This window comes from Anguilla rostrata, chromosome 8 (assembly GCF_018555375.3).
Source record: "Anguilla rostrata isolate EN2019 chromosome 8, ASM1855537v3, whole genome shotgun sequence".
In the NCBI taxonomy this organism is placed as follows: Eukaryota; Metazoa; Chordata; class Actinopteri; order Anguilliformes; family Anguillidae; genus Anguilla; species Anguilla rostrata.
In genome coordinates this window covers 24,387,445-24,403,505 of record NC_057940.1, presented here as the reverse complement: position 1 = coordinate 24,403,505, position 16,061 = coordinate 24,387,445, and the positions used below count along the sequence as shown (strand labels likewise).

The 16,061-nt window shown below is 43.2% G+C and overlaps 1 protein-coding gene across 2 annotated transcripts in view; it reads left to right on the top strand.

Moving 5' to 3' along the window:
* The window catches only part of prdm1b (PR domain containing 1b, with ZNF domain), a 14,301-nt gene extending 5,580 nt beyond the window's left edge, over positions 1-8,721 (top strand). Inside the window, exons 3-7 of one of the 2 annotated variants that reach the window (XM_064347222.1) lie at positions 142-261; positions 2,481-2,736; positions 5,014-5,921; positions 6,036-6,164; positions 6,551-8,721. In XM_064347222.1, the coding sequence (XP_064203292.1) occupies positions 142-261; positions 2,481-2,736; positions 5,014-5,921; positions 6,036-6,164; positions 6,551-7,075 (1,938 nt within the window). In that variant the 3' untranslated portion in view covers positions 7,076-8,721. Of the gene's footprint in view, positions 1-141; positions 262-1,383; positions 2,212-2,480; positions 2,737-5,013; positions 5,922-6,035; positions 6,165-6,550 lie in introns of those variants that run through there. The other variant, XM_064347223.1, reaches the window with a different exon arrangement.
* The last annotated feature ends 7,340 nt before the right edge of the window (positions 8,722-16,061 follow it).

The following is a 16,061-nucleotide window of genomic DNA, read 5'->3' as shown; positions in this document are numbered from 1 at the left end:
CAAAACCTGAAGAAGACCTGACTTTCTTTGTTATGGTGGCACATACTGATTATTTGACTGTATTGATTTGTTGACTAACTGCTGATTGATAGTTTTATTGATCGACTGGTGCGCTCATAGTCTGCTGTGTTTGTTTTGTAGGTGACGGGCGTTTTCAGTAAAGAGTATATTCCGCAAGGCACTCGTTTTGGCCCACTGCAGGGTGACATCTACACCAAAGACAACGTCCCCAAGCATGCTAACAGGAAATACTTCTGGAGGGTGAGTCTTCTCACATTTCTCTTTCATTCATTCCCTCTTTATGTTTTCACTTTTCTGTCATTTTATTTAGGATCTGCTCAGTACAGCCACAAAACAAATACCCACCTTGACAAAAATTTCTACAGGTTTTCCTTAAAATATTATTAGGATATGGCTATAGTTACTATGAATACCTTCATTGTGTTTTGTATAATGAAATGGTTAAGTTTCATGATCATAAAACATTTCTCTTGTTTAGTTGACACGTGTGTGTGTGTGTGTGTGTGTGTGTGTATGCAGGGTAAGGGTGTGAGATTCTTAAGCATATCATTTTGTTTGAAATACGCTCTCTTTCTCTCTCTCGCTCTCTCTCTCTCTCTCTCTCTCTTTCTTAGTGGCTCCCTCTAGAGTATTTTTATTGAACCAGTTGAACCAGGAAAAGTCCACCCATTTTCCCTCTCTGCAGTTCTGTCCATGCAACAAGTCAAATAAGGAACTGCCGTAAAATCCGCTGATGTCATACGCACACGCACACGCACGCACACAGGCACACACACACACACACACACAATACGGGAATTCTCTCATCTGGACTTTGATCAGGGGTAGGGATGTGGTTCACTGAGGTTCCCAGAGAGACGCAAAACTTGCTTCTGTGCAGAAACAAAAGTTAATCTATTAATTCCTTCCAGTGAACGTTTCAATGGACTTTCTTCACGTCCTCATTCAAGTGTTTGGGATGATTGATATCCTTCGAAACTTGTGCACACAACACCGAAAATACACTTTAATTCATATTCTTCACTGGAATTTAAATATGATAGCTACACCTATCATTTTTTATATGTGGATGTCCACAGTAGTGTTTTAAACAAAAATGATAAAGAAGTGTAATTTAGTGGCAGTGTATAAGATGAGGATGGGGAGGAGTATTACACACTCACTCTACATTGTAGGCATGTGGGCTACTGAGCTACAGCACTGAAGTAACCCCCTCAGATGAGCATTGGGTCACCAGGTCATCTTGAGCTTGTTAGAAAAAAATATTCATAGTCTTGATCTCGCTGACATTTCTTTTGATATGTGACGCATACCACAGACTGCTCTTCGGTCCCCAGTATCTCTTCTGTGCTATGCTCATTCATGGTTTCATCCTCTCGTCTTCTCTTTTTTTCTGCGTTTCCTGTAAATCTCATGGCCTCTGAGCTTGTGCTGTTTGGCAACAGCAGATAGGAGTGGCTAGCCGCTGACTCATTAGGATCATATGCTCTTGGTTGTGTCACTCTCCTCCACTGGACAGGTGTTTGCGTGTGTTTTTCCACATACTGATAAAGCACCTGCCCATGTTTTCACAGTATCCGAAAACACCTATACCAACAATTTTTAAGAAAGTACAAAAAAATGTAAAAATGTTTAAAAAAAAACCAAATGACTCCTATATACTTGGAGGAGGTAGAGTGTGAGGACAGGTTTGTGTGAACCTGTGCGGGTGCGCGTGTGTGTGCGTGTGTCTGTGCGTGTGTGTGTCTGTGTGTGTGTGTGCGCGTACATGCCCAGACTTGACACAGCTGAGTGAAATCCCCTATCATTAGCCCTGAGCAATGAGAGACAGAAAGAGAAAGAGCGAAAATGACTTCCTGTTGTGGCAGCCTGTGAATGAGTACTCATGTTCCGCCCTCCCACCGTGCAGCGCTGGGTGTCATTGTTGATAAAAGAGAGGGAGTGCGGCAATTTCATTTTAGTTACAGACAGACAGGAGCGCTCACAACAGAGACACAGAGCACCGAGACTCACTGAACCGCACGGGAGAGCACAGCACACACACACACACACACACACACACACACACACAGCACAGCACAGCGAGGACCACAGTGTCTCACGGGACTGCGCAGGTGTGTGGACGGGAACGTGGCGGAACGCACTACGACCCTAAGGGACCCCGGAGAGGAGCGCACGTACATGGCAGAGGTGAAGGCTCATTTCTGTCCTCGCCGCTGCGGCCGCTCGGGACCCCGCGGCCACCTGCTCGCCGGGGGGGCCGGGGGGAGACCCGTCACACCGGGGCGGCCGGACGCTGACGCCGTAACCGCTCTTCTGTCCGTGCCCCGCCGGCGGCCCCAGCCACCCTCCGCCCCGCCGGGACCCGACAGGGCCGGGGGCTGCTCTGCTCGGCACGGCGGCTGCCCTGCAGCTGCTCTCTGCGCCGCCGGCTGACTCACGCTGCTCTCTCTCTCCAGATCTACTGCGGAGGAGAGCTGCACCACTTCGTCGACTGCTATGACGCGCACCGCAGCAACTGGATGCGCTACGTCAGCCCGGCCCGGTCCCCGGCGGACCAGAACCTGGTGGCGTGCCAGAACGGCAACGACGTCTTCTTCTACACGCTGCGGCCCGTGGAGCCGCAGCAGGAGCTGCTGGTGTGGTACAGCGAGGAATACTGTGAGAGGATGCACAGGTCTCCCGGCAACGGCCCACAGCAGCAGCACGTGCCCAGTGAGTCCTCAGCTCCCTCTCTTTCCCACACTCTCTTCACCTGTCCCCCCTCCTGGGCTCTCTCCTCCCATTTTACCTCCTCCCCGTCGCCTTCTTTTACACGTCCTCTCCTCTCAGCTCATCACCCTTATTGCTTCTTCACGATCTCATTTGTCCGGAGTCTAAAAACATCTCCACATGCTTTTGTTCCCGCTATTTCCGCTATTACTCTTTTTCCTCCTCTGTTTCCCTCTCTTCTCTCGGGTCTGGTGACAGTGTAACCTACGATGGATAGACAGCTGCTCTCCTGTGTTGCATTATCTGGTTGTGCCAAGTCTACCAAGCATAGAATACCAAAGCTAAACAATACCAGGGATGCTTCATTTATGAAGAAAGAGAGAAGGGGGAGAAAAGTGATTGATAGTCCAGCCACATCTGCCGAGATTTTGAGGTTGAAGTACTGAAAGTCGGGTGAAACCTGGTTGCCATGGTGAGGACAGTGTGGGGACCTCAGAAGTTGGGGGGAGGGGGGGGGTGCATGTTAGGGAACAGAATTGTATTAGAAAATGATACACAAATCATATTTGTTGATACTTAACCTCTTTCTTTCTCTCTCCACTCTCGTTCTCTCTGTTTCTCTCTGTCCTGTACTTTCTTTCACGACTTGCACTTAGTTTCCTGTATGTGTCATTTAGAAATTCACAAAAAAAACCAAACTCATTCTGCTTTGTCACCAAATTCAACAGAGAAAAATATGTTGGTCTATTCTGAGGTCAATGGAAGAGGTGTTCAGAGCTTGTTTTCTCTTTCATTTTAACTGTTCTTGTTTTTTTGTGTATTTAAAATGTAAATCATTATAAAATATATATTAATTGTAACATTTATTCAGACAGTTTTAGGATAGAACTATAGTGATCATAAAAGCCTTCATTAGATTATTATAGATTAAATATTTGTGTTTCTCTGGTCCACTGATTATGCATAAACATATAGGCAACGTCATCTATTGGATTCATTGCTGAATGTTACTGTAGATTTGGAATAACTCATTAGTTATTACAGTGACCAATTCAAGAAGCAGGAAGGATTCTGATAAAGCAAAATAACGATGAAGTCTGAGTCAGTAAACATTCACTTTTTCGAATGATAATGAATAAATGTGATTCCTTTTGAAATCTTGAGACCGCTACATTTTCCCCATATACATGATCACATATAAGCCTTTCTGTGAAATTTGAGTTCCTTATTTTATGCAAACAACAGTCATATTTCTAAAAATAATATACATTAGAAGTCTTTCCGTTGTCGTGATATCTTTAATTTATCCGAACAGTTTTTTATATGCTGACATGACTTGAGCTTGTGATGTTTGGGGGATCTGTTCCACTGAACCTGCTCGAGCCGCAGCTGTGGTTAGCTTGCCGCTTTCCCCTTGTAAGCGCCTGCCATGTGAATCAGCGCGGTGCTGTGGTAATTAGCACGCGCTAATGCGCAGGCTTGGGCTATAACCCCGAGAGAAGAATTCGGGAAGATGAAAAACACCCTATCATTTCAGTGTGACAGGGTGTGAGTGTGTCAGACAAAGCTCATGCTCGACAGAGAGCATTGGTTTAGTCTTCCTTTTTTCACTTTTCACATCTATACTACCACATCCTGCCAGTACTGATCATGACTTGGCAATGTGTCATCCTGAACACGTCACTATGTGTCACTGCACGGCTGGAGAATCCCTTGAATTTTATTGCACACTTAAACTGCACCTTAAACACAAACATTCACCCAGATCCTATCAGCATTCACTGTGAGAGTCATAGTTCTGACAAGTAAAATAGAAACTGTCCTTTATTTAAAAACTGAAGTCTTTGAGATTATCATAAAGATACAGGCAAACGTGTATGCACCCACATGCACGTATGGATAGGTTTCTGTCTCTCACAAGTCATTAATCTATCACACACATCTGCTGTCATCTCCTCTGGTGAACTTTCTTTGTCAGGGCAGATTAAATCACAGACATTAAAGGCTTCATTGTTATCTGTGTGTGTGTGTGTGTGTGTGTATGTGTTTGCCTGCGTGTGTGCGTGTGTGTGTTTGCCTGTGTGTGTGTATTTGTGTGTGCGTGTGTCTGTATGCGTATGTATGTATGTGTGTATGTGTGTGTGTGTGTGTGTGTGTGCGCATGTATGTGCATGTGTATGAGAAAGAGATTTAATTAACATATAATGCAAACACACACGTTTACATTTATCTGATTGAACTGGTTTTAAAGAACAGGGGTGGTTCTCCTTCTCTCAACAGAACATGTGAGCTCAGACTCTGCAGAGCCCAGCCACAGACAGTACCTACCTCACCAGGCCTGGCACCTGGACCAAGACCAAAGGAGCAAGGAGAAGGGGCGGAGGAAGGAGAAAGTGATGGAGAAGGAGGAGGAGGAGGAGACGATAGATGTGGAGGTTCTAGAGAGGGATACTCCGCCTGACACCCCCGATGATCAAATAATGGACTTTAGCACTAGGCTACACAAAGACCCCCGCTCCACCACATCGCCCAGCTTGGACTCCAGAGAGCTTACTCCCCAGAAAGACCTCTACAGTCGCCCAGGGGGGCTCCCAGATACCCCCTCGCCCAACAGGGACATTCCCCTACACCTTCAGGGCCTGTATGGCCATGGGGAAGGCATGCTGTCCTACCCCCTTTGCCCTCCCTCTGGACCTCTGCACCCCTCATACCAGTTCCTCCCCGCCTACAGCCACCACTACCATCGCCTGTTCTTGCCCCAGTATTCCCCACCTTTCCAGGGTATGCTGCCCCCTAGAGCCCCCCCAGGATACAGCAGCTACCCGAGCAGAGAGAGTTTGCCCTTCCCTATGGCAGCCCAGCCAGGCTTACTCCCCGCGTCCCTGCCATACACAGCCCTGTCCCAGGGAGGGCTGAAGGAGAGGCCCCAAAACACCTCCCCACCCCAGGGGGCCCCCGCCACCCCCGAACTCTCCCCTCAGCAATCCCCTCAACAGTCTCCCCTCCAGGCCACCTTCGAGTGCGAGGAAGCCATCAACCTCAGCCTGGCCACACCAAAGAAGAGCCTCACACCCCCGCCTGTCCCAGGGCACAAGGCCCTGCCCTACCCCCTGAAGAAACAGAACGGCAAGATCAAGTACGAGTGCAACATCTGTCTTAAAACCTTCGGACAGCTGTCCAACCTCAAGGTGAGTCTGTTTAATATGACACAAATGGATGTGTGTGTGTGTGTATCCTGTGTATGTGTGTGTGTGTTGTGTAGGCTATGTGTGATAAAACTCACGGCTGTTTGCGTGCTGCAGGTACACCTGCGAGTTCACAGTGGAGAGAGACCCTTCCAGTGTGACCTCTGTAAGAAGAGCTTCACCCAGCTGGCCCACCTCCAGAAGCATCACCTGGTCCACACAGGAGAGAAACCGCACGAGTGCCAGGTGAGACCTGAATGTCCATCTGTCTGTCTGTCATGGCCTACTCATGCGTACATACAGCAAACACACACACACAAGCATGTGTCATATCATCTGCCTTATCCAAGAGTCTCACCCTCTCTCTCACTGTTGGAGGGATTGAGAGCATTTAGTATCAGGTATTTTGTAACATACTGTATCAGGTGTCTGAGGGTTTGACAGTGCAGTCATCTTTACTTTCACAATCAGACCATCACTCAGTGAAATGTAAGAACAGGGGCCTTTCAGACAGGTCCAGCTTATACACAGTCACCCCTGAACCAAGGGCTTGGCTCTGAAAAACTGAAGCTAATGCCAGAAGAGGGACTTGTCAAGTGAGATGAATTGGTAATCTAATCTCTCTCTCTCAGGTGTGTCATAAGCGTTTCAGCAGCACCAGTAACCTGAAGACTCACCAGCGGCTGCACTCAGGGGAGAGGCCGTATGAGTGCAAGCAGTGCGGCACCCGGTTCACGCAGTACATCCACCTGAAGCTGCACCGGCGCCTGCACATGGAGCGCGAGCGGCCCTACGCCTGCCCGCAGTGCGCCGCCGCCTTCGCCCACCGCTTCTCGCTCAACCTCCACCAGCGCACCTGCTGCCCCGCCTCGCCCCCGCCGGCCGCCGCCGCCCCCGCCGACCTGCGGAGGGCCGCCGGCCTCGTCCAGCGCTTCGACGCCAGCGCCGAGGCCGACGGCCTGCCCGAGAGTGCCGGCCCCGCCCTGGTGGACATGGTCATGCAGCGCTGGGTGGAAGAGGGGGAGGAGGGGGAGGAAGGGGAGGGCATGCCCCTGAAGATGGAGGCTCAAGCCCCAAGCCAGCCCCCCGTCCAGCAGCAACGGGCCAGCGTGTTGCACCTGCACAACCGGCCGCTGGTCAAAACAGAGGAGCGGTAGGGCAGGAGGGGGGCAAGAGAGAGGGAGGTAGACCTGAAACTGCTCTCTGGGTTGCAAAGACTACAGAGGTCAGTCAACAAGAAAGCAATTGCTAAATGAGGTTTTTCACCCATCTTTGTGAAAAAGAAGAAAAAAAAGAAAAGGCAAGAAGAGTGAAACCAAAAAAACCCCTTCCACGGTACCACCCCTCCATTCTCTGAGCTGTTTCCGTGGGCAACAGAGAAAGGGAGAGGCCTGTTGCCTGAACTCTTTTCCACATAGGTTTACAAATGCGTAGTTCAGCCTGTTTTAGTTCACTGATACATTATTTTTGGTGGTGTGAATTTTGCTTTTGCTTCATGTGTGTGTTTGTGTGTGTGCTATTGCCTTCTCAGCACAAGGGAAGAGGTATCAATTCCTCAGTTCCTCTTCCAGGTGTCTGCTGATCGGACAACAGCCTGTCTTTTTTCTCTCTCAGGTGTATCACAGCATTTCCTCAAAACCTACACTCCCTAGACACAGAGGAGGTTTTATCCCATGTGCTGTGTGTGAGAGAGGGAATGAACTGTGTGAATCTCCGAGTGTGTTTTCTAAAAGGAGAAGGCCTCAGGCATGTTTACATGGGACTGCACAAAGGGATTTTTTGGGGAAACTTCACATTTCTGTCTCTGTGATGTTCCTATTTCACAAACAGGTAGTTGCTTGGTCATTGATTACTGTATTAATTTTCCTTGGACATTTTAATGTTAAAAGTTTGAAAGAAGACCAAATAAATCAGGGTTGTAGAAACCATGAATTTTAAATTTGAAAAGCACAAGCCAAAAAACGCGAACAAAGTAACAAAGAAACAAGCAAAGGTTTCCACAGCTGAACAGATTCCAGGAGGTACCCTGACATTCCTCAGTCTGACGAGATGACCAAAGCCTCGCTGAGCTCCACTTGTGTGGCCAATACTAGCATCAGTTCATATGGACTATGTCAATGTAATTGTAATGAGTTATGTAGCAGCTAGTGAATGAGTCCTCATCAACAGATAGAAATCAAGGGACTCAGTTTTTTCAGTTGATTTTTGTGCTTTTGTATTTCCTTGTATGTGTATGTGTGTGTGTGTGTGTGTGTTAGTGGGTATGTAGGTGGTCCTCCAAGATAAAGCTTTGAATCATTTAACCTTTTATGACACATTACTGCATACTGAATCTATGCAAAAACATGAAGTTTAAAGGGATGGGTCTGGACGCACACTCCCCCCATCCCGTCTTTCTCTCGGTAATCTCAGGTAAATTACTCAAATCCAGTTCTTACCAATACCCCACAGCATGAGTTCTTCCCCAGTACCTCATCTTTTGGCTAGAACATCACTTGTATGAATTGATTGATTGCTTTAATATGCGTTGTTGTTGTTGTTAAATTACTTTATTAGCACTGGAAAAGGCAGGAACTATATCCATGTGCACCAAATGTGCTGTTACCAAGCAAAAGCAGAGTTTATTGTCAAACTGTCCAAATTATGGTTGCTGACTACATTGTAATTATTGTGAGTTCATTGGTAGTCTTTGTAAATAATGTGTACAGAATCTTTGTCTGTTTAGTTTATTTTTGTGTCAGGTGATACATGCTGTCAATACTTTATACATGAGAGAATATTTTGATTAAAAAATGGAAGCATAGGTAGCATTATTAAACATATTTCTCTTCTACAAATAGTGTGGGTTTCTGTGTCCAAATCCTAGCAGAATTACACACAAGCAAGGAAACTCCTCCCATATAAATAATATTCTCCAATATAATTAATCCCTTCATACCATACTATGCTATGATAATTTTCCATCAATATGATCCAATTGATTTAATACTGCCAGACTTATTGTGCAACAATGACACCTTTTTATAGGACATTATTTGATCATGAAAAACAGCCTGGGGATCAGGAGTGAGTGTTATGTTTTCTGGGTGAGATTTATGGCTTGAATTAGTGTTCTACACAATTAAATATTACATGTTAAATCAATTCTTTCAGAGTACATATGGTCCCTGTTGGAGTTGAAATAAGAGTTGAAAAAACACTGAATTCTACTGAACACATCATTGAAACTGATTATCTCAGCAGTCTTCCTCCTCATATTTCTTGATAAATTCTCACTAAAAACATAAACATGCCTTCAACTTAATTTCTTAGAAACCTGAGGAACTGAGATTAACCTCAACGAATAAAATGGACTGCAGTAGCCTACGGTTTTATAGTAACATAGGAAATGAAAGCTTTCTCCGTTCCACTTCCGTATTTATACTGTTTAAATATAGAGATAAGGCTGTGTACATCTAAATGTGTTCATTATTCTTTTTAAATTTACTGAATTGCATTATTTGCAGATTTAAGTTGGCCTACCAAATACGTGGTGAAATCGCTACGTTGCCCGTGCGATGTACAGACGATTAAACTTACCTTTATTCTAATGTTTAACCAATGCTGTTGTTTTGTCAATACATTAAAACTAAAACTATTCTTGTTAGTCTAAACACTTGTAAATATATAGTAAATGTCCAATTTAGCGTCGAGTCCTTTGCAATTGCGAGTTCTGAGCGAATCTGTGCGAGCAGAATTAACGTTCATTATTTAGCAAGTGATACGATTTCGGTTCCTCGTTTTGTCCGAGCAACACAGGTAGGCCTATCAGTGATTTTCACAACTGAGGTAAACTAAAGTATCAGCCAATCTTTCATAGATACATTATATAATCCCTTTGTTTTGCATCTGTCAGGTTGGTAATGGACTGATAAGCGCGTGCCGATGCTACTATGTTTATGATGACCATGTTTTGTCCGCAATAGAAGTGCAAAGGAGTAGCCTATGCATATAAGACACAGGATCAATTAGTAATACGCGAGTAAATGAGTAAATGAAGGAAGATACGTTGCTTCAATTGGATTTCAATGCCGAACCGTGTGCCAAACTATCAACGTACAAGTTCGGAGATGACGTCGACACAGTCTTTCGAATAACGAAACTAAATTACAGCAACCGGAAATGACGGTAGTTACAGTAAGTTTATGCACCATTTCCCTTTCCTTTCAGATTATAGGCGTCTGTTTCCAAGCCTTTACTGTCTATACTGCTGCTTGCTTCCCACAACAGGGCTGAGCAGGCATGGCAGGGAAATCCCGCTCGCCTTCTTCACCAGAACCATAGAGTAAGAGAGGACAGGATGTGCTTCGTCACATAAAGCCACAATAAGTGACAAAATGTATGAGAGGATAGTCACAGTAACAAAAAGGCTGATGTAGTCACACCTGGATTGATAGACCAACACAGATTGGCTGGCTGACACTCACCAAGTTATACTTCTGTTGATTTAGAATGTGCAATGATGTGAGTTGATGTGAAGTTTAAACTGGAGCCAGCAGTGTGAGTGAGCAGTTGATTGTGTTTGTAGGAGACTGGTTGGGTGTGTGTGTGCATTATGTGTGTCTCTTGGGGCTGGGGGGTGGGTGGCGGACGATGACGAGTGAGTTGGTGTGTGGCTCACAAAGCCTTGTTTCCTGTTTCCTCTCTGACTACTCTGCTCTTCAGAAGGTGTGTACCCTTCTGTGAAACCCTGCAACAGAGGGGGACAGAGGGGGTGTGTGTGAAAGGGTGCACATTCAACCCTACAATCAATACTGTATGTTAAAAAACTCTACACACTAACCACAAAACCTTACACCAAACCAGCAAAAGCAAACAATTCTTGCAAAACTCTTTTAAAAAATTGTGTTTTTGCGTCAATACAGTACACACAAACCATCATTTGAATAAGCACACGAAGCACCAACTACGCATTGATAGTATAAATGAAATACACTTGTGGCTTTTGCTTTTTTGTGTAGTAAACACACATACACACAGGTATCCAAATGTGTAAAGTATGGATGTGTATTCCGAACATAACCCACTATCAATACAAATAAGGGGAAAAATTATATATTTTTCCTCAATATGTTCTAATACTCCTCAAACAACAAAAGCGCAGGTGAAGAAAACAAAAACATTTGTTTTTGTTTTTTTTTTGGGTCTGGTCCTCCTCTAGTTCTCACCGATCTGACTTTCTGTCCAATATTGGCCTCCATTGTTCTCCAAACCGAATGTTTACCTGTGGCCTATTTTTAGTGCTCAAGCTCAGATTTCTAAGTGAACTCATTATCTAAAAGTGTTTTCACATGTGTCAATTGGCAAAATAGTGTAGCAATGTAGGGACCAATGTTTACAGTTTTGCTAGAAGTGTGTTAATACATTGCAAACTGAGTGCAAATCAGTGGTTTGTGTTTACAGTTTTGCAAAAAGTGTGTTATAAAATTACAAACTGAGCATAAAGCAGAGAACGTGCATTCAGTTTTGCACACTTGGTAAATGCATTGGCTACAAGTATTAATGGTTTCAGAGATAGTGCTTCAAGAATCACTGTTAGTGTTTAAGCATTCAGAAAAAACTGTAAATACAGAGCAATAATTGCAGTTTATAAATTTCATAGCATGAATAACACGAGTTTCCTCAGTTTGCCATTGAGTTTGACATAATAATAAAAAAAATAAACTTGTTAGTTTCCTAAAAAGTTTAAGGTCCTGCATGATGTTACATTAAGTATGGTAATATTCATGCTGTTCCTGTGAACATGAATCAGCACTGAACTTGATTCCACTTGGTGGAATGGAGCCAACAGTCTGACTCCAATCCATAAACCAGCACGCCAAGCTATCTACCGCGGTGCGGTTCAAGGTATGGACTTCCATGGAATGAAAATGAAAAATAAAACTGCCCTGCGGCTTTTCCGCAGAAAAACGGACACCAGCCATGCAAGATTTACTTGATTGTTTGTCATCTCTCACGTCAAGCATGAGCTATCACTTGTATGCTCCAAACTGAAAAAAATGCAAGATTATAGATCGTTCAGGTGGACATACTTTCTGATCTTGTCTTTGTTGTCTCACTTCCTCCCGGTGGTAGAACGAGCTACCTGCAACTCCTAAACTGACTTTTAGAGATTCTCACAGGTAGAAGATTGTTGCACATGTTGTACCCAAACAATATGTGGGAACCGGCTGGGGGGCATGAGAGGGGTTGAGGTGAGTGCAAGATGCACATAGACCATAAACAAACAAACAAACAAACAGAACATTTTGTACATAATAAAGATGACACTCGTGGCTATCAAATGGAAGCTGTTGCACACTGCAATGTGGCAGGACAAGAAACTGGGCTTGCATCTCAGGGGCTGGAGTTGAGATTCCCAGGTGGCCCACTGTTGCTGTACTCTTGAGTAATGCTCTTAACCTGATTTTCAGGATCAAACCATGCAACTGATTCATTCACCGATCAATTATAATATTCTTAAATGTTTGAATGTTTTAACCTCATCTTTTAATATGATGCAAATCTTTCCTGAGCATGGTCAATAATAGTGAAATGCTACTACTTAAGATGTATTGTTGTGATAATCTCAAGAAACATACAGTATCTGTTTTAATAGCATAGTGCCTGTTTGGAAACTTAGTGGCAAATGAATCCGGGCTAAACCACAATGAACTTGTGGCAAAAAGATATTTTCAATCACCTCAATACATTAGATAATTTAAAAATATTTGGTCATATTAATACTTATAAAATATTTTTATCAACTGTGTACGAGCCTGATATAATAGGCAGCATCCAAAAGTTCCAGGTATCCACTCACATGATTCCAGTATGGGTTGTTCCTCTTTAAGCTGGTTTCTAAAGTTACATTAAGTATGGTTTCTAAAGTAAGAGAGGGATTGCCTTTCTCATTGTAAAAAAGTGAATTATTTCAGTGGAATTTTGTTATTTGCTATCACAAAACACATTGTGCAAATTAATTAATTTCTTTCACTTTCACACACATATTTCTTGCATTGTCCTGAGAAGCAACATTTCTATCAGAGGGAGACAGTAGTGTACACATACACACACACACACACACACACACACACACACACGCACATGCAATGTACACACACGCACACACACACGCACTAGGTCAATGATAACATGGTGATTCCTAACATTCCACGAATGTCCATGATTCCATTTTAAATGACTATTTTGACATGTATAAGTTTGTGTTCTGAGGTTAGCACCCCCAGAGGCCTCGCAGGGTACAGCAGTGGTGATTTGCCTGTCCTCATGATGGCTCAGCTGGGCTTACTCTCAGGGTTAAGTCAGATGCAGAGTTTCCCTTCCCTCCCCTTCCCTTCCCTTACTTCAAGGTGTGAATCCCCAAAACGCCTGCATGAAATATAGCAGCTGCATTTAGTGATGTCCAGTTCCAATTCACGAAAGGAGAGCGAGCACCAGTCACCCTGCCCTTCGTAGCTTAGTCCCAGGGGGAGAAGAAGAAGGTCCCCAGAACACCTCCCTGTACCTCCTCAATAAGGTGAGTCTTAAAACCTTCAGACAGCTGTCCAGTAAAATTCTCTCTCTCTCTCTCTCGCTCTCTCTCTCTCTATATGAGTGTGTGTGTTAAGAAACATTTTAAAAAATGTTCTCTTTACACTCTAAATAATCTCCTACTTTTAAACTTACTAACATATAGAGACAGAGGGATCACTCACACCCTTGACCCACCCAAAATCTGCTTGTTTTCCTGTAGCCTACCCAGTATAACTATGGCTGGAACAATGTGGCATGTATGTGAACTAACAGGTTTACACTACATTTATTGTAAATCGCCCTTTACGGCAACAAATAGCAACACCATGAAGGGGAAATTATTATCACTGAGTCTAGTGTGCCACCTAGTGTCCACATTGCTCAAATACTATATTCCCAGGTATGATTATAACTTTCCCCCTGGACCCTTCAGGATATCCCATTCCACAAACTCACTATACAATTTATGAGCATTATTAGCTGATGCATTACTCAATCGTACATAAAAAAATATTACAAACAGAAAGCTGTGCCCATTGTAGATGTAGTCTCTCAATTGACTATAAATTACTACTAGAAAAGTGTAAGATATGGTCACCAGTGCAGTTAACAGTTCAAAATCAACGGGGGACTGTCACTGTGGCTCTAGGAAAGGTATTTACCCAGAGTTATCTTATTACATCTAACCTGGGCTATGTGGACATTTCCACTCAACAGTATGCACACAATTTTGCCGCCCTCTGAAAAAAGAAACAAAACAAAGAAAGCCCTACAAAAGCGTGTTGTACAGGTACTATACCTGTTTAAAAACTGAGTAATTGAGTTGAGTGAGAGCACACATTTTTGAACAGCTTTCTCTGCAAAAGAATTCCTCACATTAACTTGAGACATCCTTCAAGTGCTCCAAGACTTCCTATTCAAAATAACAATAATATTAATGATCGTCAGGGACAAGGGGTAAACATTTAAACACCTTTAAACTTACATTGCAAGGGCACAGTGTGAGCTGAAAAGGTTTAGTTGCAGTGTCTGAGTTTAAAGGACACTTACTTGTTCAAGGTTTTAATGTCAAGATACTAATACTAACATAGCTTGAGTCAAAGAAGCATTTTTTCCCAGAATCACCATACACCATACAAATCTAGATTCTACTGCTAGCTGTTGAATAAGGGCACACATGGTTCCCATAATAATACCCAGAAATGCTGGGATCCTGAAAATGCATATGTGAGCTTTTTGTATCTGTGTATGAAGTATTTAAGTGTTAAATTGGTAAGAATAAATGGACTAATGATACCCTTGCTGCACTTTAAGCTAAAACTTGAATTTGAAAAGAAACTACTTGATAGCAGGTCTTGTGCATATTTTACAATAGCAGATTTATTCCAGTCCATTTGTATCTTCCACTGCGCTAAACAGCTACCGCATTGAAGCCTGAGCTATGTATTGAATGAAGGCAGAAATGTTAACGATTGAGCTGAAGGGCCTCATCTGTTCATTTCAGAGCTCCTTCAGATGAAATGATTTGAGGACTGCTGCTAGGTTGACATCACCTTTTGAAGAATTAATGAGCTTTTTTAACAAGACTCCACAGGATTCAAATTAATCTTAGTCATAAGCTGTTTTTACATCACAAGCCTCTCTTTCTAGGAAAAAAAATAGGAAAAGTCAAAGTAAAAATGTTGTGGTCTGGTTAGACAGAGTAATTTGATCAAACTGACATTGCATAGATTGAGGCTTAGATGAAAAGACCTGTTTAGGACTTTTCACTTTTAAAACATTTTCATTTCTTTGCATGTAAAAACATCTGGATTAACTACATTTTTGCCATGAATTGGATTCTGAAAGCAGAGGGAAAGGTGTCTCACAGCCATCTGCCTGGAGCTGCCTGCCCAGCGAACTCTGCTGCCTATCAGGTGGCAGTTCCAAAACAGCATTTAACAGGTGACAGGTGACAGGTGACAGATAAGAGTACAAAGCAATAAAGCATTGATCAGTCAGAGATAGGATGATGAAAGAAGCAAAGCTGACACATTTAATCTGACTGTTAATTTGTACTTTTCTCCACTCACTGGAGTTACTAATAATATGTTTACCACATCTCTGGTGTAAAAGAATGTTTCTATACGATCTGTTCATTCATAATACATCTTACCATACAGTGACAATGCTTAAGAGATACATCAACAAATCAGTTCATTCAAGTGTGTATTTTGGAATAGAAATACTTCAGTTGACAATGTATATCAGTGCATATTATCATGTAGAAATGTAAGAAACAAAAAACAAAACAAAAAAAAAACAATAATTATTCAAATGTAAAAAATAAGCCTGGTACATTCAACACAACGCCCATTATAGGAGTTAATAAAACATATACCCCTCTTTCAATATATTAGTTAAAAATCACTTATCACTTGTCAGTTATTGCATCTCACTATAGCAAAATATAAGAAATTGTAGGCAAGCCATGTAAGTGATAAATCAAAATGTAATCGGCATCAGGTGTCCGGCGATATAGCACCCATTCCATAGTGAACGTAAACTGTTCGCTATTTTGTTTTCAAGATGGAGTGGCTCGCGCACGGT